The sequence below is a fragment of the Prionailurus bengalensis genome, chromosome B4, assembly GCF_016509475.1.
Source record: "Prionailurus bengalensis isolate Pbe53 chromosome B4, Fcat_Pben_1.1_paternal_pri, whole genome shotgun sequence".
In the NCBI taxonomy this organism is placed as follows: Eukaryota; Metazoa; Chordata; class Mammalia; order Carnivora; family Felidae; genus Prionailurus; species Prionailurus bengalensis.
This window is the reverse complement of record NC_057358.1, coordinates 135841056-135862624: the sequence shown is the minus strand read 5'-3', so window position 1 is coordinate 135862624 and position 21569 is coordinate 135841056. Positions and strand designations below refer to the sequence as shown.

The window sequence follows — 21569 nt, the reverse complement described above, 5'->3', positions numbered from 1 at the left end:
GCGAGCCCAGCTGGAAGGCAGCGGGGAGAAGTCAGGTGGAGCCCCATAGAACGAGGGGCGCCAGAGCACAGCTTGCAAGCAGGCACAGACTCGAGGGTTTTCCAGAGCGGGTCCGCGCTCCCCGGTGCCTTCAGGCGCCCAGCAGATTGCACAACCCTGAAGTCGATGGTGACCCCGTTCGGAAAGGGGGGTTCAGAGTAGGGGCTGGGCTAGGCTGAGACAGGAGGCTCTGCGCTGGCACCGTGGGGCTCCCCTGCCTCTGTGTGTGGGATGTGGCAAATGACGTGCGCCCCACCAGGCACGTGGGTGGGGAAGTGGCGACACCCCAAGGCCCAGGCCTGGAGCGCTCCCGGCCTGCCGGGGGCACGAGTAGACCCGGGGCCGAACTAACTCGGATCCTGGGTTTGAAGGAAAGCCTCGTCAGCATGAGTGAAGCAGCCGCGGGGCTCTCTGCTGCTTTCTGCTTAAACGGCTCTTTCCAGATCGGCACGAGTGTTAGTGACATCCGTCATCCCTGGAGGTACTCTCTGGTGGTGCTCCAACGGTCCATTCCTTTTAGTTTTGTGAGGAGAGCTGGAATGGCTCACTGGATTAAGACCTTGGTAAATAAAGGATCACGAGTTACTTCATTGCCCGTGTGTCCAGCTGAACGCTTAGCAACTTTGCCGTCCCTCCCTGTGTGCGTGGAGCGGGGATTCGCCCTCCAGCGGCATTCGGGCATTGAGAGGATCTTACGGGGTGCCCTCTGTGGGCCTGGCCCGGAGGACGGAGAATGAAGGCACGGTCCTTGCCCTCGGAACCCACTGTGTTACCGCATTTGGGCTTGTAGCTACATGTGTCCATACTGGAGTAGTGAGGGAGGGTGAGCTGGGGGGGGGGGTGCAGTTTCCCCGAGGGGGTGGCGTCTCGTGTGGCTCATGCTCCGTGGGGCCTTGATATCCTGCCTCAAGCCTTCAGAAAGCAGCCTTGCCCCTCAGAGTTCTCTTCTGCTCTTGCCACAGACACCCTTTCCCTTTCCTTCAGGCAACTCCGATGACCCAGGGCATTCCTTCCAGAACTTGTCACCGTCTGTAATTGTGTTATTTATCTGACCACAAACCCCAGGAAGGTAGGGACCACAGAAGTTTGTATCCCTCGTCCCTCCCACAGTTCTTGGCGCAGTTAGGTGTTGATGACACATTGGTGTGTGGCAAGAGGGTGGCACCAGGCTGTCAGAAATTGAGTTATGAGGGCTTCGGGGGCAGCCGGCCAGCTGGTAGCGTTGACAGACCCTTCCATTAGAAATCCTCTAATTGAGAAGGGCCCTTGGAGGTCATCTGATCCTATGCCCCCATGGACAACCTGCAGAAATGGCCCGGTCTTGTCCAGCGATGCCTGAGCCCGGCTAAGAGTGCACCCGACCGGGAAGAAACCGGCCCGTACCATAAACCCACCCTAGCCCAGTGTGTTTAGTCCTTACGAAATCAGTTCTACTTCTGCCTTACAGCTGAAGGAATAGAAACGTGGGGAGAGAGACCCACACAAGGCCATTTATTTCGGGCCAGGCCCAGATCTTTGCCTCTCCCTCCTGAGAGGCGGCCACATCAGAGAGGGCTGGGGGCTGGGGGACTCAAACCAGGTAACAGAAGCTCATTCAGCCAATCTCCCCACTGTCTGCAGGCCTATAGTTAAGGAATCCCAACAGGGTCATCTTTCATCCTTGTCTTTCAGAATGTCCCGGAGCCTCTCCGTGTACTTTATCAGCTTTGGATAAAACATTTGACTCTGATTCCATGGACTTGCCGGGAGGGAGGGACAACACCAAGGGCTTTTCCTTCTGTCCGGTCAGCTCCGCACAGCTGGTTCGCCCTTGAACCTGCCTTTCCAGGATGTGCAAGGGGCAGTTGTGGTGCCTGGGCCTTCAGTGTCCCACGTTAAAGGGCATAATAAGCCTTCTGGGCGTGAAATCGAGGTCATCTTCGGCAAGTGGTCTTAGTAGTTTACAGATTTGGGGTTCCTGATGAGCCTCAGTGGCACACAGTAGAATCAGGAACAGGGCCCGTACGTTACTTCTCTGTCTTGAACTCTGCTGTGGCCTTCCCTGGGACCCATAAGGCTGGTTGGAAACACACACATCACTTGACATTGACTCGTTAAGTCTTGGCTTTACTCTCTCTCTTCTCAGCCCGAGGAAGGTTCTGGAAGGCGGGCTCTTCCTTTTTCTGGCTGCACGATCGTGGGTGACTCTGCCTCTTTAGACCCCAGTTTCCTTTCCTATAAAATGGAAACACTAATGGTATCCACTGCTGAGGATTGTCACAGGAGGGGACACGTGTAGAGCTGTTTTACACTGCCTGGCACAGCATTGACATGCTCTTTTATGCTGCTGCTGCTGCTGCTGAGAAACACTCATTGTGATGCCCGTGGCCAGCGGCTTGCAGTCCGGCTGGGGCAGGGAGGCGGTGAACATGCACGATCGTGACCCATGTGGGTCGAGCTGTGGCTGCAGGCCATGGGGACAGTGTTTGGAAGGGCTCTCGTGGCCCCCACGTGGACCAGCAAGCAGGAGCCTGTGGTGGGGAATTGGCCCCACCTGTCTGCAAGTGCAGGTGCTACAGGTGCTCCCCCTTGGTGGTCCTGCAGGGACAGCTGGTCTCAGGGAAGCCTCCCTGGGGAAGACAAGCTGTGCCTCATTAGACAGCTGGGACTGGTAGGTGGATGCGACCCAACACCCACATCCTTCACCATCTCTCTCCCTGCCTTTGACACTAGTCCCTTCCCTTCTCTAGTGTCATGGCTTGTGTTAGCCCGGGTTCTCGTAAACTTGATAGCCTTGCTTTGTGTGCGGCTGTTTTTAATTCACACCGAGGCTGTCATGCTGCCCACGTTACCGTTCTGTTTCCTTCTGTTCGTGAGGTCCGTGCAGGTCGCAAGGTCTGTACCCCAGTCCTGCACTTTTCCCGCCGCTTGCCTCCGCCTTGGTGTGCCACAGCTCCCCCCCCCCACCCCCATTCACCCATGCATTCCCCAGGGTGAAGACTCCTGTGTGCCCACAGCCCAAGAGAACATTTCTGTGGGGATGACTCAGGAACAAAATTGCCAGGTCCTCACAGGGCATGTGTCTGCTTAATGACTTAATTACTGCCTGGTTGTTCTCAGGCCTGCCTCAGGCTACCTTCCCCCAGTATATACAGTAAGGGTCCCGTATGCCGTATGCCCCCCTGCCCCACGCTTGTCAGTTCCCACTCTGTGGGGTTTGCCAGTCTGTCAGGTGAAGAGCCTTGAGATCGTGGGCATTTCCCCAATCACACGAGTGTGAGCGCCTCGCTGCCGTCAGCCCCTTGGACTTTGCTTCTCTCTGAAGTTGCCTGTTCATACCTTTTGCCCGACTTCCCTCGGGGCCTTTTTCATGTTGGTATATAGGACTTACTGGGATATTCCAGTTCAGCGTGTTGTCAATTTAGACATAGCAGATTGGAAAACAGTGTTTGTGGTCTGTTAACTTTGTCTGTGGTGTTGGCTTCTGAACAGAAATCCTTAATTTTTGATGCAAAAAAGATGTATTCATATACATACACACGCATGCATGTAAGCGCACAGCTTTGACTTTTGAAATTTTAAGGATCTTGCCCAGCCCAAAGTCACCTGTATTTTCTTGTAGTCACTTTCTGGTCCTATCTTACATTCTTACTGAGTGCCAGCTGTGTGGCAGACCCCGTGGAAGGCAATGGGGGAAGAGTGGTGGATGAGGAGGTCCACACCCTCTTAGGGCACAGTGTGAGACGCACGGTATTTGGGGGTTGACGTCCTGTGCGCTGCAGGTCTGGCCTGCACAGCTCGGGACGGCAGGAAGTAAAGCTGTCTGGGGGCATGGACACAGGAACTGGCTGGGGAGGGCAGGGTGTTTTGGGGCACAGGCTGCCACTCCCTCACTCTGTTGTGCATCGAGTCGGCAGTGAGGCAGCCACAACCTCACTGGGGCTCCTGGGGGGCCCCAAGTCCATTGGGAACGTTGGTAGTGTTGAGATGAGCCACGGGCAGGAGGGAGCCAAGGCAGCTCAGGGTAGGAGAGTGTGGGCTTTGGGGCGGCCCTGCCTGGCTCCGTTCTCACTTGGGCCATTGGTTTCACTCTGGGACTTAGGCTGTAACAGGTAATCTGTCTGTGATGGGTCTGGTGGTCAATAGCCAAAGAGGAGGGTACAAAGAATAAAATGGGAGGTGTACTTGAGATGACCAGTACGTGGTACCTTGTAGGTTCCTCTGACCCAGTGGCCTGTGGTTAGCATAGGTGATGGTAGCTGAGCCTGTACTGGGGCCCAGCCCTGGCACTGGGAGGCCGACAGGTGGGGGGGCTCCGAGGAGCTGCGGGTTTGCCTTCGCTCGCCCTGTCACCCGCCTGGGAGCCTGGAGGTCTCACCGGGCTGCTTCCAAATCCTCCAGCTTTCCTGTTGCCTTTGGCCACCGTGCTCCACAGAAGGGGATTGGTCCGGATAAGTTGGCTCTAAAGTCAGAGAAGCAGGCGTTGTGCAGCGTCCTTGTGAAAGGCAGTTCCAGACTGTTTCCACCCAGAGGATAAACGAGGAGCTGGTGCGACCTGTTTATAAACAGTCCCTCCCGGCGCCCCTGTAATTACAAACCTGCTGGGGTTTGGACAGAGTCCACTGTCTCTGTTCTGATTCCCAATTACCCAGATGTTTCTGCACAGGGATCACTGCACCTCCAGCCCCAGACTCGTCTTAGCTGACTATAAACCCCAAGGTGTGTCTGACGCTGGATTCTCAGCCCCTGGGGTGGAGGAAACCCGAGGAACGACTGGAGTCAGACTTAGAGAAAGGGAGAGGTGGGCTGACTGCTAGGGGCTCCCTCCAGGCCTCAGGGTAGGGAGTTGTGAGTGGAGAGAGGATGGAGTGATTCTGATTCCCCGGAGGACAGTGAGCTTGGTGGTGGGGAGGAGTGTGGCCCCCTAGAGGAGTGGGGGCAGGAGAGTGGCTTCTGGAGGACTCTAGAAGGTGGTGGTTCTGCTCTTTCCAAGCCCAACCTGCATGAATTACAGTCCCCCCCCCCTGCCCCCGGCCAGGTGCCTGGCCACTGGGATCCTGCCCCCACCTGCCACCCGGAGGACAGAGCAGTCCCTTGTCCTGCCTTTCCGCTCTCTGTCCCCACTGCTGAGGGCCCAGCCTGAGGAGGTTACGCTCGCACCCTCTTCTGGAAGCTTCGCACTCCTGAAACCGCCCCCCCTGCCCCTCCAGCCCCCCGCCCAGCCCCCGAGCGTGGCACCTTCCAGGATGAACGCCTGACCCTCGAGATTTCTCACCATCTGATTCCCCCCCCCCCAGCTGCACCCAACCCCCCATCGAAGTGGCCAGTCGTTCCCTTGCGTTCTGTGTTCCTCGTTCCATGCCTCATGGCCAGCACCCCCGGGTCTCCTTGCTGGCAGAGCTTGTCGCCCCTACTGTTCTCTCTCTCCAGATGTGTCCCTCTCCTTCTCTCCTTGCCTTTAACCTGGCCAGCGTCCTACTGGTCCTTGAAAATTTGGTCTGGATGTTGCCTCCAGTAGACCTTCCCCACCTCTCGCCCCTCCCCTTGTCTGGGCAGCCCCTGAGGAAGGGGGGTGCCCCAGCCCTGCACCCACGGACATGTGTGGTGAGTGTATGCCTTTAGTATCTCGGTATCTGAGGGGGTGAGCCTTAATTTAGAGGAACTTAGAAACATAGGTGGCCTCAGACCCTACTGGGCTTTCTGTGAATAAATCAACTGATAATAAGGTTTGGAAGAAATCTTGTTAAGTTTTTAAATTTCTACGTAAAGTTATCTGCCATTTGGCTATCTCAGAACAAACCAGTGTTTTGTTTTGTTTTGTTTTGTTTTGTTTTAACATTTATTTTTGAGACAGAGAGAGACAGCATGAACGGGGGAGGGTCAGAGAGAGGGAGACACAGAATCTGAAACAGGCTCCAGGCTCTGAGCTGTCAGCACAGAGCCCGACACGGAGCTCGAACTCACAGACTGCGAGATCATGACCTGAGCCGAAGTGGGCCGCTTCACTGACTGAGCCACACAGGCACCCCATAAACCAGAGTTTTGAAAAGCAAGAGAGAGGGGCACCTGGGTGGCTCAGTCAGTGAAGCGACCAACTTCAGCTCAAGTCACGATCTCACGGTTCGTGAGTTCGAGCCCCATATCGGGCTCTGTGCTGACAGCTGGGAGCCTGGAGCCTGCTTCAGATTCTGTGTCTCCCTCTCTCTGCCCCTCCCCTGCTTGTGCTCTCTCTCTGTCTCTCAAAAATGAATAAAAACATTAAAAAAAAACAAAAAAAGAAAAAAAAAAGCAAGAGAGAAACTTTTAAACTACAAAACTGGTAAAGCAAAAATAGCTAACCATGTATGTCCTCACTTTATCATACGATCGCCGTGTCACGTATTTGCAAATTAACTTTTCTTGCACTTCAAAAACCAGTCGGCATTATACCTCAATTTTTTTAATGTATTAAAACAAAGAGAGCACACTCTGTCAAAGAAGACATATGGGTGGCAGACAGGAGCGAGAAAAGGCTGTCAGCATCACTAGACGTTAGGAAAGTGCAAATTAAAATCACAGTGAGACAACTGCCACGTACTAAACAAAATGGTAAAATATTACAAAAATAAACCCGACACGGCGCCAAGTGCCAAGGAGAGCACAGAGCAGTCGCAACCCTCCTACCCTGCAGCTGGGAGGCGAAATGTGCAGCCACTTGGGGTCACGGTTTGGCAATTTCTTACAAAGTTGGATGTGTGCTTATTGTATAACATTCCCACTCTGAAGTGTTCGACCTGCCCAGGAATCTTTATAGCTTCTTTATTTGTAATTGCCCCAAACTGAAAACAACCCCAGTGTCCTTCAACAGGACGAAAGGGCAAGCAAGTACATGGCAGTGTCTCCACACGATAGAACAGCTCTTGGCAGGAAAAAGGAATAAACTACTGACCGAGACAATAACATGGAACCGGCTCAAAGGCCAGGCCACATGCTGGGTGGTTCCATTTATCCCGGACGTCTTGGTAAAGGGTGTTGGGGAGGAAGAATTTCCTGTGCCCTTCAAGGTCCTTCTGGCTGGACTAAGAATCAAATTGACATGAGGCAGATTAACAGAAGAAGAAAAAATTTAATTTGTACACTTGGGGAATCCGCACAGACGTGGCATATTCCGAAGACAGGCAAAGCGAGGTGTGTCTGTCATCCTGAACGAAGGAGAAGGGGTAGGGGTCTGGGGCTTCAAAGGGAAGCAATGTAATTCACAGGTAAATGAAAAAGAGTCAGTGTTTGGTGGACAAATGTTTGCCGAGCCGCCAGGAAACAATGGGACAGAGAGAACTTTGATCAGACAGGCCTTCCTGGGCCCTTCTCTGTCCACCACGCCTAGCTCACAGAATAACGTTATCTGTGGCATACAATAGCTTTCTTCCTGGAGCAGGTCCTCAATCCAGATCCTTTTTAGGCAGTGGGGGGTCGGGGGTGGGGGAGGTAAAGAGCTTTTCCTGAATCTGTTGGGGTTTGATTGCTTTTTAACTCAAAATAATCTTCATGCCACAGTGGCCTGGCTTGGGGCGGCCTGACCTTTGCCCCCACAAGGGACGCCAATCAGATCAGTGGCTGCCGGGGCTGTGTGGGGCAGAGGCTGACTGCAGGAGGGCACGGGGGACAAGGCAGGGAAATGGAAGTTTCTGTACCTTGATACGGTGTTGGTACACACGGCTTACATGCATCTGAACTCGTCTAACTGTATTCCTGTGAAGGGTGAATTTTATTGTACGTAGATTATATTTCAGTCTAGAGAAACAGCTGTCAGCACCCTGACCTCCAAGACCTTGCTCAGGGGAGCGGGAAGGCCACATCGCTCTGTCACTGGGCAGTTTGTGCAGATGTTAATAGTACTTCCTGGTGAACGTCCCTGGGTGTAGACTAAAGGGATAGGCGTCTCGAGCCCATATGTAGCCTTTTAATGGAGGAAAGCCCAGTAGGGCAGACGTTCCTAGAGCATCTCAGTGCCTGTTGTCATGACCACTCCCTTCTCCCCTTGGCCTCAGCAGTGGTCACAGCGGCCAACATTTAAACCCAAAACACATGATTCTGGAAACGTCCTGCCTGCATTCCTTGCTGTAGCTGGGAATGCGATTTCAGATTTCAAGAGTTGTCCTGAAGTATGAACAGCGCCTGGGGTACTGCTCAGGACCTGGCTCGGACCAGCGTGTGCCTTCTTAACAGATACCCTCTTCTGTTCCCTAAACTTTTTTTACGAGGCTTTTGAAAAGCAGAGAGGTGGGTAGGTTTCTGGAGAGCCAACACGCTGTGATCTTGATTACCAGTTTGGATATTGTTGGTGACAGGTGAAAGCCAGCTCCACGTCACGGTCTCACGTCGCCCGTCGAGCCTGAATCGAGCTGCGATGATCTTAGCCCTTGTGGCCGCCAGCTCAGCGACACAGAGTTGTGTTTGGTTGGCTATTTATTTATTTATTTATTTATTTATTTATTTATTTATTTTTCCATCCTGCTGTAGATTTCAAGATGACAGCGGGACCCTATTTTAAAGGGAAGTGAGCACTTGGTGTCACTTCCAGCTGGTTGTGAAACGTTTGCTTTTTGCCTCGCTAATGACAGGGCCTGCTGAGGATACAGTTGAAAGCTGCCTGTCTTGGTCAGGAGCAACCGCCTGGCCGTGGGCTCCCGGAGCCGTGCGTGCACTTCGGCGTCTGGTGGAGAAGGCTGCCCGGGCCGCCTGGCCTCCGGGGCTCCTTGCTGGTCCCCATGGGAGCGGGGTCCTCTCTGGCCTCAGTGACAGCCCTTCCTGAGGGGCCAGAGCTCCTCCCCTGTTGCCCATGGCCTTCCGGGGGCCCCCGTGTTCTGTCCCTCTTCAAGGACTTCACCACTGCCCCCCTCCCCTCGGTTAGTTCAGCTCAGGGCAGGAGAAACTCTAGTGTGAACTCTTCGTAAACCCGAGTTCAACAGGCTGTGCCGTTGTCGGTCTCTGCAGCCTGCCCGGGAGAGCGAGGACTGTCCCCTTTTGTGTGGGAGTGGGACCTAGTCCTCTGTTCTGCAGGAGCTTCCAGACTGAGTCTAAACAGGGGTGAAATAGGAGAGGGATCAGCCAGCAGAGAGACCTTCAGAAATGGTAAAGGTGGTAAAAGTTGAAGATTTTGGAAGCGAGTGGGAAGGAAGGGTTGGAATGGCATGATCGTTTTCTGCCACATTTCCTCCAGCGCCCCAGTGTCCGCGCTGCCCTTCTAGGTGAGGTCTGGTGAACGCTTTGATCCTCACTCCAGTGCAGCCACTAATATTTCTTAATTCTGTTATATTTGATAGTTTATTTAAAAAATTTTTAATGTTTATTTTTGAGAGAGAGAGAGTAGGGGAGGGGCAGAGAGAGAGAGACAGAGACAGAATCCGAAGCAGGCTCCAGGCCCTGAGCTGTCAGCACAGAGACAGATGCGGGGCTCGAACTCATGAACTGCAAGATCATGACCTGAGCCGAAGTCAGATGCTTAACCGACTGAGCCATCCAGCCGCCCCTATATTTGATAATTTAAACGAGCTAGTCTCTCTTTTCATATGTGAGAGAATGTAGTCCAAACTCACCTTAACACTGGTCAAAGCAGAGAGGAGCCTGAGCTTTGCCATGGAGACGGTCCCACCCGGAGCCGTTTGAGATGCTGCCTTCAGCTGCTGCCCCCGATCTTAGTGACCTAGGTCATCCCCTAAGCCCTGTTTTTCTCATCTTCTTCCTACTTGCCATGGCAGGGCAGTATTTGCAGGTGCAAAACACCTGCTGTGTTGCCTGGCACATAGTAGGTGCTCAGAAGGTGGGAGAGTGTTGAGGGCTCTAATCGGGAAGTGATAATAATCCAGCATGGGATGATGTTAAAGTGGGAGGTGCCTGAAACCTGTTTATACCAGTGATTTTCCAAAGGTCTTTAGCCAGTTCTGTAATATTAATTATAGAATAATTTAGATCTGAGCCACTAAATAATAATAATAATAATAATAATAATAATAATTATTATTATCGTTCTAGTCAGACAGCACTTGCTCCAGGAGCTGTCCCTGACCCCTTGGTCTACACGAGATGCCCTTCTGGGCACCTTCAGCTCGCCATTCCCTCCACCACAGCCCTGCCTATGCTGGTCTGTCCCCCTCCCTGGCCCGTGGTGTCAGAGCGTGGACGCTGGCCACGTGGTTTTTGAGCTCTGAATTTTTTTTTTCAATGTTCCTGCCAGTAATAAAAATGGGGAGCTTGTCAGCTAACAACGCAGGGTGCTTTTTGAGTGGAAGAGTGGAAGAGCCCGGCTGGCACGGAGGCCACGCGTGCAGTCGCGGGAGTCAGGCCTGCCCCAGTCCCAGGAGGGGGCCCCGGCCTCACCGTGTGGTTCTGTCTCCTAGGTTGGGAACTACAAGCGGACGGTGAAGCGGATCGACGATGGCCACCGCCTGTGCAGCGACCTCATGAACTGCCTGCACGAACGGGCGCGCATCGAGAAGGCGTACGCGCAGCAGCTCACCGAGTGGGCGCGGCGCTGGAGGCAGCTCGTGGAGAAGGGTAGGGAGGCCGCCGCCCCGGGGGGCAGCGGGGCGCCGTCACCCAGCAGCGCGGGCGGGGTGAGCTCTCTTCCCCTTTCTTTGCGGCACGGGGCTCCTCTCTGCAGACAGCACCCGAGCCCCCCTCTGCGGAGCCCCGGTCATCCGTAGGACATGCTACGCTTGCCGGCCTAACCCGGAACGGCGCCTTCGGGACCCAGACTCGAGTCAGCGCTCTCATGGCAGAGAGCTGGCTGCTTTGCACGGCGGGTCCGACACAGAGGGTTGTTTCTTCGTAAGCTTGGCTGTGTGGCAGATCAGGAAGGACTAGATGGTGACATCACCAGGCTTTCTAATTTGGAATTTTAACAGGAATAACTAGAGGTGTCGTATGGTGTGCGTTCTGCCCCAGCTCCCTCCCTAGCAAAACGCTCAGAAGATTCTGGAGTTTGGTAACCGACTGCTGCCGGAGATATGGATTGTGCTCAGGACGCACCTCCCAGCAGTAGAGGGGGGCTTGATGGCTTCCAGGGTTTCCTGCGACAGAAGCTGGTTGGTGGGGCTTTCTCAGGGTGTGCCGTGGGGCAGGCCCTTTCCCGTGGCAGCCCACCTCAGAGGATGGGGAAGTCAGGCCGCTGGCCTCGGGGTCCGGCGGGGGGAGGGGGGGAGCCCAGGCAGCTTCGGGCCGGTCTAGACCAGCTGCCCGTGTCTCCCCTGTTGCTGAAACTGGTCGTCAGTCAGGTGGGGGTGGTTAGCACAGTGCCTTGGTACAAGCAGGTGCCAGGGAGTGAGGTGGTCACGCACGGGTGACGAGGAGCCGTAACTTGTTACTTTATTTCCACCTCTTGGGGTCCAGCTGCCAGCACCGTCCCTTGTGTTGATGCAAAACTTGAGGCTCACAGAGCACCGTTGCCCCCCTCACCGCGTGGATCCCACCACCGCGTGGCAGACCGAGGCGGGACAGGGAGCAGCTTGTGCTGTAGACACAGGGAGTCGAGGTTCAGAAGGGTTCACACCCCCCACGGCTACCCACCCCTCCGGTGCCTCTCTGTGTCAGTACACAGCTCAAACAGCACTTGTCCCCCTCAGATTCTGTCACAGCTTCTCCCTCCCTCACCTGAGGCCAGCACCCCACACCCTCAACAGAGTGACAGGCCGATTACGAGCTTCCTTCCTGAGTGCAGCGTGCGAGGGGACCACTGCCTAGAGATTTCCATCTGGCCAGAGCGCTTCCTGCCTCCAACTCTCCTTCCTCTCCCCAAGACAGGGCTTCCATTCTGCTGAGGAGACAGTCCTCTGTTTGACGAGCAGCTCTCAAGTTCCTGCTCTGAGCCAGGCTCCTCCTGGGAGTGAATGAGAGAGGTGCTGGAGAGTCCCCCACGGGGAAGGGAGAGGCCTCAAGAAGGGGGAGAGGTCAGCTCACTTCAGAGGCACCTCCTTCTCCAGCCAGCCCTAAGCACATTAAAACTTTCAAGATGCTAGGGCGCCTGGGTGGCTCAGTTGGCTAAGTGTCTGACTCCTGATTTCAGCTCAGGTCACCATCTCCTGGTTCCTGAATTCGAGCCCCATGTCAGCCTCTATGCTGACAGTGCTGAGCCTGCTTGGGATGTTCTCTCTCTTTCTCTTTGTCTCTCCCCACCCCCCTACCCTAATAAATGAATAAACATTTAAAAAATATTAATTAGGAAAAAGAAAAACTTCCAAGATGCAGAAATTCGAGTTTTTAAAGAGCTTAGTGACTCCAAAAAAAAGGAAATGTGGGTAATCCCCTGATTTCCCTAACAAAAGAATGGCTGAGTCCATCCAGCTTCGCTTCCTTATTCTTTCTTCATCCCAGGCTGAAAAAGGAACAGCCACTGAGAGAAAAAGATCTGAAAGAACCCAAAGGAAACCTCTCGGCCCAGCAGCCAGGCTGCTGGGCCTAGAATCCGGTCCTCACAGCAGAGACAGGTTAACAGAGCAGGGCCCCTCTGGGAGCCGCGGCCGAGTAACCAGCAGCTTCTCTCCTGTGCCAGGGCCCCAGTACGGGACGGTGGAGAAGGCCTGGACGGCGGTCATGGCCGAGGCGGAGAGAGTGAGCGAGCTGCACCTGGAGGTGAAGGCCTCACTGATGAACGAGGACTTCGAGAAGATCAAGAACTGGCAGAAGGAAGCCTTTCACAAGCAGATGATGGGAGGCTTCAAGGAGACCAAAGAGGCGGAGGACGGCTTTCGGAAGGCGCAGAAGCCCTGGGCCAAGAAGCTAAAAGAGGTGCATGCCTCCTGCAGGCAGCTCCCTGCCCGGCCCGGCGCCCCTGCTTCCTGGCTGCTCCCCCTCTGACTGCTTTGGGCAGCGGTAGAGACGGGCCACCCCTCGGAGGCCCGTGGTGGCTAAAATTGACTCCAGTTCAAGACACCGGAGTCCCTTTGGGCTAGTAGAAAGGATTGATTTGAAACGTTTCTTTTGTATGTGTTTTTCTCTGAAATTTGCAGATGATACTGATACTGGTTTTTCCAAACGTAGCAACCGAAGCCGCTGAGCCTCGCCCAGCCTTGGCTCGCGGGAGGCTCTCAGACACGCACCCCTGCCCTCACCACCCGCAGCTCGCCAGCCCCATTCCTTGGGTGGCCGTGCTGCTTCCTTCCTTGCCCGTCCCCCAGCTTTTCTCGGGAGCCAAACTGCCTTCCTCCTCCCCAGAACCGCCCAGAACAGACCTCTGTCTTCGGGTTGTAACGACAGGCTCTCCTCTTCTCTGTTGTCTCGGCCTTCGCCACTCTCCTTTCTTCTTGTCCGCGGCCTCATTTGTAACGATTATCCCCCTCATGAGGCCACGGTTACAAAACTCTTTCCTCTCTAGAATAAACTCTGTGACTTTGGCTTAAGCAGGGAAACGTCTGTGAAGTAAAGATACACACCTCCAGGGGCGCCTGGGTGGCTCAGTCGGTTGAGCGCCCAACTTCAGCTCAGGTCATGATCTCGCAGTTCGTGAGTTCGAGCCCCGCATCGGGCTCTGTGCTGACAGCTCGGAGCCTGGAGCCCGCTTCGGATTCTGTGTCTCCCCCTCTCTCTGCCCATTCCCCAGTTGCACTCTGTCTCTCTCTCAAAAATAAACATTTAAAAACTTTTTTAAAATATGAAAACTTTAAAAAAACTTAAAAAAAAAACTATACAGACATGTGCGCGTATATGCGCCTGTGTGTGTGCGTGTATATATGTGAGAGAGCCATGGAACACGTGTCCTGTGACTCCCAACACCAGCCCCTCACGTTAGCCCTGGAGCTTTGTATTCGCTGTTCCAGCCACCTGGCATGCTCTTCCCGCAGACAGCCACACCTCCTTCCCATTCCTGCTCCGTGGCGTCTCTCGGCCGGCTCTCCCCAGCCTCCGGATGCAGCTCAGCACGGCGTCCCCTCCCCGCTCTTCTCTCCTCCTTGGCACTCATTACCCTCTGACTCTGTTCTTCAGCCGTCTCTTGTAGTCGCCTCTCTGGCTGGACGGAGAGCTCCGTGACAGCCCGGTGCCTTGGGTGCCGCACCCCCGGTGCCCAGGAGGGCACCCGGCCCCAGGCAGGCACCGCGCCAGCGTCTGCTGGATGCCCTGTCGCGATCGTGCGGCGCGCAGAGCTCTGCACCTGCTCCTCCCTCTCATCTGGGTGGCACGAGCCGAGTCTGTGGAGCCTCGAGTCGGGACTCTGTGCTCCCGACGTGGCACTCAGGAGCTCCCTCCCCCCGCAGGTGGAGGCAGCAAAGAAGGCCTACCACGCGGCGTGCAAAGAGGAGAAGTTGGCCACGTCACGAGAAACCAACAGCAAAGCAGACCCATCCCTCAACCCCGAGCAGCTTAAGAAGTTGCAAGACAAAGTAGAAAAATGCAAGCAAGATGTTCTTAAGGTAAACCGGGCACAGCTCTTCCACGCTGAACGCGCGTGCCTCAGCTGGCCACCCGTCTGGCCCACGGCCTTTTGTCGCCGCTGGAGCGGATGCGGGGGGAGGTGCCACGGCAGCGGAACCCAGTGCTGCCCTCGAGAGAGTTCCGCAGTGAGCCCCTTCCCGCGGCCCCCCGTGCCCCGCTCAGGACTGGGGTGGAAGCGAGTGCTGGACAGGCAGGGGAACGGGCCATTCCTCCGCTCGGGGAAGGGTGGTGGGGCTGCTGCCAGCCAGGCGGGAACAGCTTGTGCGGGACGTGGAGGCGTGAACGTCAGTGGCAGGGAGCTGACGTCTGAGCTGGCACAGGGGGTTATGATGTCCAAATTGCCAGTGGTCTTGCAAGGCAGGTGGTGAGGAACTTCTGACACTGCTAACAGCCACTGAAAGAAGGTTCCAGAACCTGGGGAGGGCACAGGTGTGGAGGAGGACCACAGCTTACAGGGATTGCTCTGGTGGTGAGGGGCAGGAGTCCCATGGCAGGACGGGAGTGCCTGGAAGGCCCAGGGCACTGTGGCCATAGGCGGGGTCGAGGGAGCAGGGCCCAGCGGTGAAGGCCCTGGAGAGGTGCAGGCGCACAGGCAGCGTGGCATCCTGGGTGCCCTCTGTGCAGTGCCGTGGATCAGAGAGCGGACGGGAGGGCGGTGTGACCGTGAGGGTGCCCGCGGAGGCCGGAGTGATCCTGCCCGGAAGGCCGGGGCACGCGATGCCAACGCTGGACAGGTTCACGTCGTTTGAAAGCTCCCAGGAAGTGAGAGCTGACGTGAGCGAGGCCCCGGGCCACCGCCTCTGCTGTGCGGTGAGGGTGCAGGGGGCCGGGGCCGTCAGGGGCTGCTCTGCGGCAGGGCTGAGCGAGGAGACGCCAGCCTGCGTCTGGGGAGAGAGACGCAGAGAAGTGGAGAGGCCCTGCGGCCGGGACAGGACGTGAGGCCGAGGGGAAGCAGGAGCCCTGAGCTGCTCCGTGGACACCCTCCACCGTGTCCGGCTTGGGTGAGCACCACTGAGCCGGGGACTTAGGTGGTGGCATCTCCGTGTGTGACTGAGGACACTGCATTGGGAGAGGCTCAGTCTTGTGCCAGCTGGTGGTGTGAGCGGGGGACAGCCCGTACCCTCTCTCTCCGCTCCTCGCTGCTCTGTCGTCAGCGTAGCGAGGAGGCGGGGTCGTGCAGAATGTCATCTGTGGAAGAACCCATCCCTCAGAGCGAGCACCGGAGCCTCTTGGGGAGCAAGCCCCCACTCCCCGCTCCTGGTTCTGGGCCTGGGGCAGGGCCAGGAATGTGGGGTTTTAGAGCAGCTGCTGCCTCCGCTATGGGATCGGGTCAGGAGCCTTGGGGCTACGCGCTGAATAGGGAGGGCACCTGGGCTCTGGGAACGTGAGGCCGGCGGGGTGCTGAGGGCCGCTTCTGCCAGGTGCCCAGGACGGTGCCCAGAGGAGAGATGCGCCGTTTCCACGTCGGGGTGTGGGTGTGAGGGAGACGAAGACACATACCTTTCCTGTTTTATTTCCAGCTGCTCCGAACAGAGTTCACTAAATCGATGCTTCGGCAGAACAGACCCAGGGTCCGAGGTCAGATGTAAGGCACCTGTCAGGATGACTGGGCCGCTTTGTAGAGATTTCCCTCCTGGCTCTGCGGTCTGGTCGGTGACCTTGAAGCACGATGGTCCTCGTAGGCCGAGAGCCAGCCCAGAGAGGAGGGCACCCCCACCCCCACCTCCCCTTCCTGAAGCGGTTTCCAAAAACCAACACTGACTGGCTGCACACGCCCTTCTGTATTTCTTACCGGTCAGGCAGTGACTGCACCTCGCAGTATCCATCAGAAAGGAACTCCTCACGTTCAGTGCTAAAGGTCACCGTCCACAGGAGAGCGAAGGCTGCTTCTCGTTTTGCTCCATGGATGTTTACCGGGAACTTTCTAAGTGCTCTGTGCTGGGGATTCCCCAGTGGTGGTGATAGCGCTCTCTATCTGGCCTTTGCTGGGGCCGGACTGTTTGTGAACACGGGCCACGTGCCCGGGGAGTGTCTGGTCGCCACTGGGTGCCCCGGGGTGCCCAGGGAGGCTGCTGTATTGAAGTATCCCAGAGAAGTGGTTGCTCTGTGTCGCCCTGATGGTACCGCTGGGCGCCGGGTGTTTAAACTAGAGCTTCAGGTCTTCGGGCCTCCGAGCTAGTGATCCCACACAAGGCCTCACACGTGCAGGCGGCCGATGAGGAGGAGGAGGAATAATCAGGGCAGTCGGTGGCTCTCTGTTCCTGCTGGGAATGCCCAAACTGGAAGGGGTGACCTTTCTCTGGGGTCACAGAGGACCCAAGCCCAGCCAGGAGGCTCAGAAGCAGGACAAGGAACGGTAGATATGGGAGGGGGCAGGGGGTTGTTCCAGGGAGTGGATGGGGCCTGTTGGGGAAGTCTTTGAGAAGAGAGATCCCTGGGGCATAAAGGGGAGTTTTCCAGGGCCTGAGTCACAGAAGCGTGTCTGGGAGGGAAGCAGTGTAGACAGTGAGTAGACTTGGGGTCTCGAGCGGGGGCAGAGAAGCTGCCCCCGAGGTTGCGGGGGACCCACAGCCGGGGTTCCAAGGCATGGCCTTGATCCTCAAGGTGAGGCGGCCTGTAACGGCTCAGGGAGGCTCAGCCCTTTCTTGGAAGCCCACACTGTCATCAGGACCAGAAAAGCCAAGTTCCTGCGTGGCCAGCCCACCTGTCCGTGATCACCCTCGTGTCTCAGGGTCTCCATAGTGGAAAGGTTTACAGTAAATACGGCCCCAGCTGGAAAGGCTTATCGGAAATACCGCCCCAGCTCTGCTGTCCCTCCATTTGCCCCAGGATACTACCGTGGTCCTATCATACTTCCTTTCTGGTAAAATCCCTTCTTAGGACAGTCTCTGAAGGAACAGCTGTGTAGGGGAGTGTAGTGGGCTGGAGGACAAGGGGCCCAGAACTTTTTTGAATTCCTGCTTTGTGCAACTTGGTGCCCATCTTGTGTTACCTCATTTAAATACCAGAATGTCGAAGTAGAAGTGCAGGCCCTGGGGTTTTGGTTCTGGACCCGCCACAACGAAGGGAGTGTCACAGTAAAGCAAGTCAAATGACTTTCTTGGTTTCTCAGTGCATATAAAAGATACATTTATACTATAGTGTAATTTACAAAGTGTGCAATGGCATTACGTCTAAAAACGACGCACATACCTTAATTAAATATTTTATTGCTAAAAAGTTCTAACCATCAACTGAGGTTTCACGTGGTCATCCTTAGTCACAGATCGCCATGACAAATGTCATAATAATAGTAATAATAGCGGAAGAGTTTGAAGTATTACGAGAGTCACCCAAATGTGACGAGAGACCTGAAGTGAGCGAATGCTGCTGGGGAAGTGGCACCGATAGACTTGGTCCACGCAGGGTGGCCACAAACCTTCAGTTTGTGAAAAAAATGCAATACCCGTGGAACACGATAGGCAAGGTTTGCCTGTACCTCATGTTCTGCGGAGGAAAGTGGGGCTGTCAGAAAATGGGGTGCCAGGACCCGCCCCCATGTCTGTCCGGCACTCAACCCCGTGATCTTGCCTCTGACATAACTTCTGAGTCACCGCTGTCGTGGGCAAGGCCCGAGGCGCGTGGGTGACCTGGCAGCCCTTCCCCGGGGGAAGAGGACACGGGTAGATGACGTGGGTGGGAGTCAGCGTGGCAGTGGTTGGTGCTCGAGACCACGCGCCCTGGGCTCCAGAGTGAACAGCCCTTCCCCCAGCATCTACCTGTCTGGGCTGGTTCTAGCTGAGAGGCCCAGCAGATGCCAAGAGTGTGGTTTGCAGTTCAGAAGTGGGGGGGCTTGGACTTGAACTTGAATTTGAAAGTGGAGTCTGTGAGACTCCAGAGCTTGTGCTCTTTGTGGTTTGGAATCTGTAGAGGCCTCGGCGATGAGCCGGGGGGGGGCCTGGCCACGTGGGGGTGGGAAGGGCGTCTTGCCCAGTGTTCTCCCCGCCCAACTCGGGTGGGTGTCCCCTTTGGGATCAGGGGTGGAGCGGGAGTCCCGTGGGCTGGGACCTGAGGGGCGTTGAGGAAGTCGATCCTTGGACGCTGGGTCCCAGCTCCTCACCCTGCTTACTCCCTATGAAGTCCCTCAAAGCGTCTGCCCGAATATTGTCACCTGACGAGTCTAGATGCCGACGACGCCAGAAGTGGCGGAAAGGGACAAAGGCTGGCGAGGAACAGGGTGGCGCAGAGCCCGGCTGGCTTTCTCTGTGCCAGAGGGAGCCGGGGTGAGCGGAGATGAACCTTCGTCCCGTGGTGCCGGCTTTTCTTGTAGACCAAAGAGAAGTATGAGAAGTCGCTGAAGGAGCTCGACCAGGGCACCCCCCAGTACATGGAGAACATGGAGCAGGTGTTTGAGCAGTGCCAGCAGTTTGAGGAAAAGCGCCTGCGCTTCTTCCGGGAAGTCCTGCTGGAAGTCCAGAAGCACCTAGACTTGTCGAACGTGGCCAGGTGAGTTCCCGTTTAGAGAGGGAGCACGTCACCATGTGGTCAGTGGAAAGTGGCTTTTGCGTACAGCTCAGTAACTGCTCTCCAGACCAGGGCTGGGGGTGGCCGTGTCTGTCCCAAGACCTCCTCCCCGCTGAGTTTTCCTGTCCGGGGAGGGTCTTGTGCCACGGGGTCGGCCTGTGTGGTGTACTCCCCTCCCCTCCCCCTGCCTGTGGCAGCTGATGGCTCACGGCTGGCCTGAGCCGGGGGGCCTCGGGCCACACACCGCCAGCTCCACGAACGCGCTCTGGGCCCAGGTAGGAAGGGAGTGCCGCGGCTTGGACCGACCACAGCGGCGTATCTGAAATCAAGCCAGGAGCATTTCCCCGTGCTTCCCGGGCTGGGGTGCCCCACCCTCAGGACCACCTTGCCTCGAAGCCCTTCGCGAGGCCCTTCCATCCAGAGCAGCTGGCTGCCTGCTCAGCCCTTGACTTCTCAGTGGCCCTTGGACGGCATGGGCCCTCAGAGACTCAGCTCTGAACCATGACGTGGACGCCGCAGTGTTTCTTCCACACTCGCCTCGTCCTTGGTCCCGTGATGCCTCCTTTGGGACAGAGGTCCGGGCTAACTGTGGACGTGGACTTCAGCCATCCATATAGCAGAGCTGTTCAGAAAGGACTCACCAGTTAAGGCTCGTCGTTCGCAGGAAATTACATTCTTTTTGTCTCCTGTGTGACACAATAGAAACAGTCCTCGCGGGGCTACCCTGCCGGCATTCATTAGTCCTTAGGAGAGTCGGTACAGTGGGAGGCACTATTTCCCATCTCACTGGCGAGAAAACGGAGGCCGGCTGTGGAGCGTGACTTGCTAGGAGCTGCACCGCTGGCTGGGGGGGGGGCTCGCCTCCCTGGGGAGTAGATGGCGAGTGGCCCCCTGGGGCTGTCGTGACAGAATACCAAAAACCCGTGGCTTAGGACAGCAGAAACTTACTCTTTCACGGTTGGGAGGTGGGACGTCTGAAGGGAAGGTGTCGCGGGGCCGTGCTCCCTCTGAGGCTCTAGGGCAGAGGGTGCTCCCAGCGGGCCGTGAGTCTGCTGCCAGGCCCCGGCCCGTTTGGTTTAAAAGCCAGTTTGTGGGAAGGGTCCCCCGGGTGGCTCGGTTGAGCATCTGACTTCGGCTCAGGTCACGATCCCACGGTTCGTGAGTTCGAGCCCCGCGTGGGGCTCCGTGCTCTCAGTGCAGAGCCCACTCCGGACCCCCTGTGCCCCCCCTCCCTCTCTGCCCCTCCCCGCCAAAAAATAAAAAATAACAACGACAAAAAGCCAATTTGTGGGAAGCCAAAGCTGTGGCTCGTGCACCGTGATCGTTGTTTGTCTCCTGTGCACGTGGAGGCCAGGGGGCCATCCCGCCGACCCAGGCAGCACCTCCTGGTCCATACTATGAAGCTGATTCTAGTGTGGCTGGGGACCACGTGCCTGCTGTGGCCCGGCTCTTGGCTGGGATGAACGGTAGCCTTCCCTGCCTTCCAAGACGGTCCTGTCTCCTCTTTCTGATTTAGCTACAAGAACATTTACCGCGACCTGGAACAGAGCATCAAAGCTGCTGACGCAGTGGAGGACCTGAGGTGGTTCAGAGCCAACCACGGGCCAGGCATGTCCATGAACTGGCCACAGTTTGAGGTAAGAGGAGGCTGTGCCCGTGACCCCGCTGGTCCGGCAGGGGCCTGGGCCCATGAGGTTGAGACATGTGCTGACTTTCTCATTCAACTCTGTGCTGGCCTTTTGCCCTGTTTGTGGGGCAGCCTTTAAGCATGGCTATTCTAGAAACCAGCTTCATGTTCAGAGTCCCCAGGGCACTACTGAAGGGCCTTCTGAATCTCAGTAAAGACCCTTCTCATTAAGAATTTGGACGGTCACTTGGTGACCACTGGCATTCTCTTCTTGGTGGTGAGTGCCAGGACCCACAGGTCACGCGGGGGCCCCAGTTCCCCGCCCCACCCTGCCAGACGGCTGAGAAGGGAGCAGCCACCGTGCAGCTGGGCTTGGCAGGCCTCCGGTCCAGGACGGGGTGGAGAGTGGGCTCTTCTTCCCCCTCACGCGAGGCACTTTGCCTTGTTTCAGACGGGAAATTCAACCAATTTTGGTTCGGGGTTAACTTTCCTCTTTTCCTGATTTCCTGGGTCCGAGCCTTCCAGTATCTTTACGTGTAAAACGGGAGGCCCTGAGGCCCTCGGGTCTCTTCCAGACACAGGACTCGGTCGCCAGGCCCCATCGGGCCCCACATGAGTCCTGCCACCCTCCTTCTCTGAGGGAAGGGATTCTCTGCACCTTGTGATGAAGCGGGGGCCGGGAAAGGCTTTGCGGGCCCGCGGGTGCTGCCTTCTGGGAAGGACGCCTTGCGCGAGGGCCGAGGGGCCTCCCCTGCCTCCAGTGCTGCCAGGGTACAGGCTACACTCAGGTCTGGCCTCACCACTTACCAGCTGTGGGACGCTGAGCGAGTCATTTGTTCCCACGTATCAAATGGGGAGGACCACGGGCGCCCATCTCCTCGGGCAGCTGGGGGTCGTGACCTGGTCCGTGCTGGCCGTTGTGTCAGACCTCATACGTGTGCCTCCATCTTCTGGAACTTCTGAAGAAAGCTGGGTGGGCCCCCTGCACTGTCTGCAGGAGCTCTCCCAGCAGGAGGCC

The 21569-nt window shown here is 56.5% G+C and overlaps 1 protein-coding gene across 8 annotated transcripts in view; it reads left to right on the top strand.

Annotated features, from left to right (window-relative positions):
• The window catches only part of PACSIN2 (protein kinase C and casein kinase substrate in neurons 2), a 134613-nt gene that overhangs the window by 103263 nt on the left and 9781 nt on the right, over positions 1-21569 (top strand). For 4 of the 8 annotated variants that reach the window (XM_043562812.1, XM_043562808.1, XM_043562810.1 and 1 more), the window contains exons 3-7: positions 10395-10551; positions 12545-12780; positions 14244-14399; positions 18731-18906; positions 20441-20561. In XM_043562812.1, the coding sequence (XP_043418747.1) occupies positions 10395-10551; positions 12545-12780; positions 14244-14399; positions 18731-18906; positions 20441-20561 (846 nt within the window). Of the gene's footprint in view, positions 1-2583; positions 2690-10394; positions 10552-12544; positions 12781-14243; positions 14400-18730; positions 18907-20440; positions 20562-21569 lie in introns of those variants that run through there. The other 4 variants (XM_043562806.1, XM_043562807.1, XM_043562804.1 and 1 more) reach the window with 4 other exon arrangements.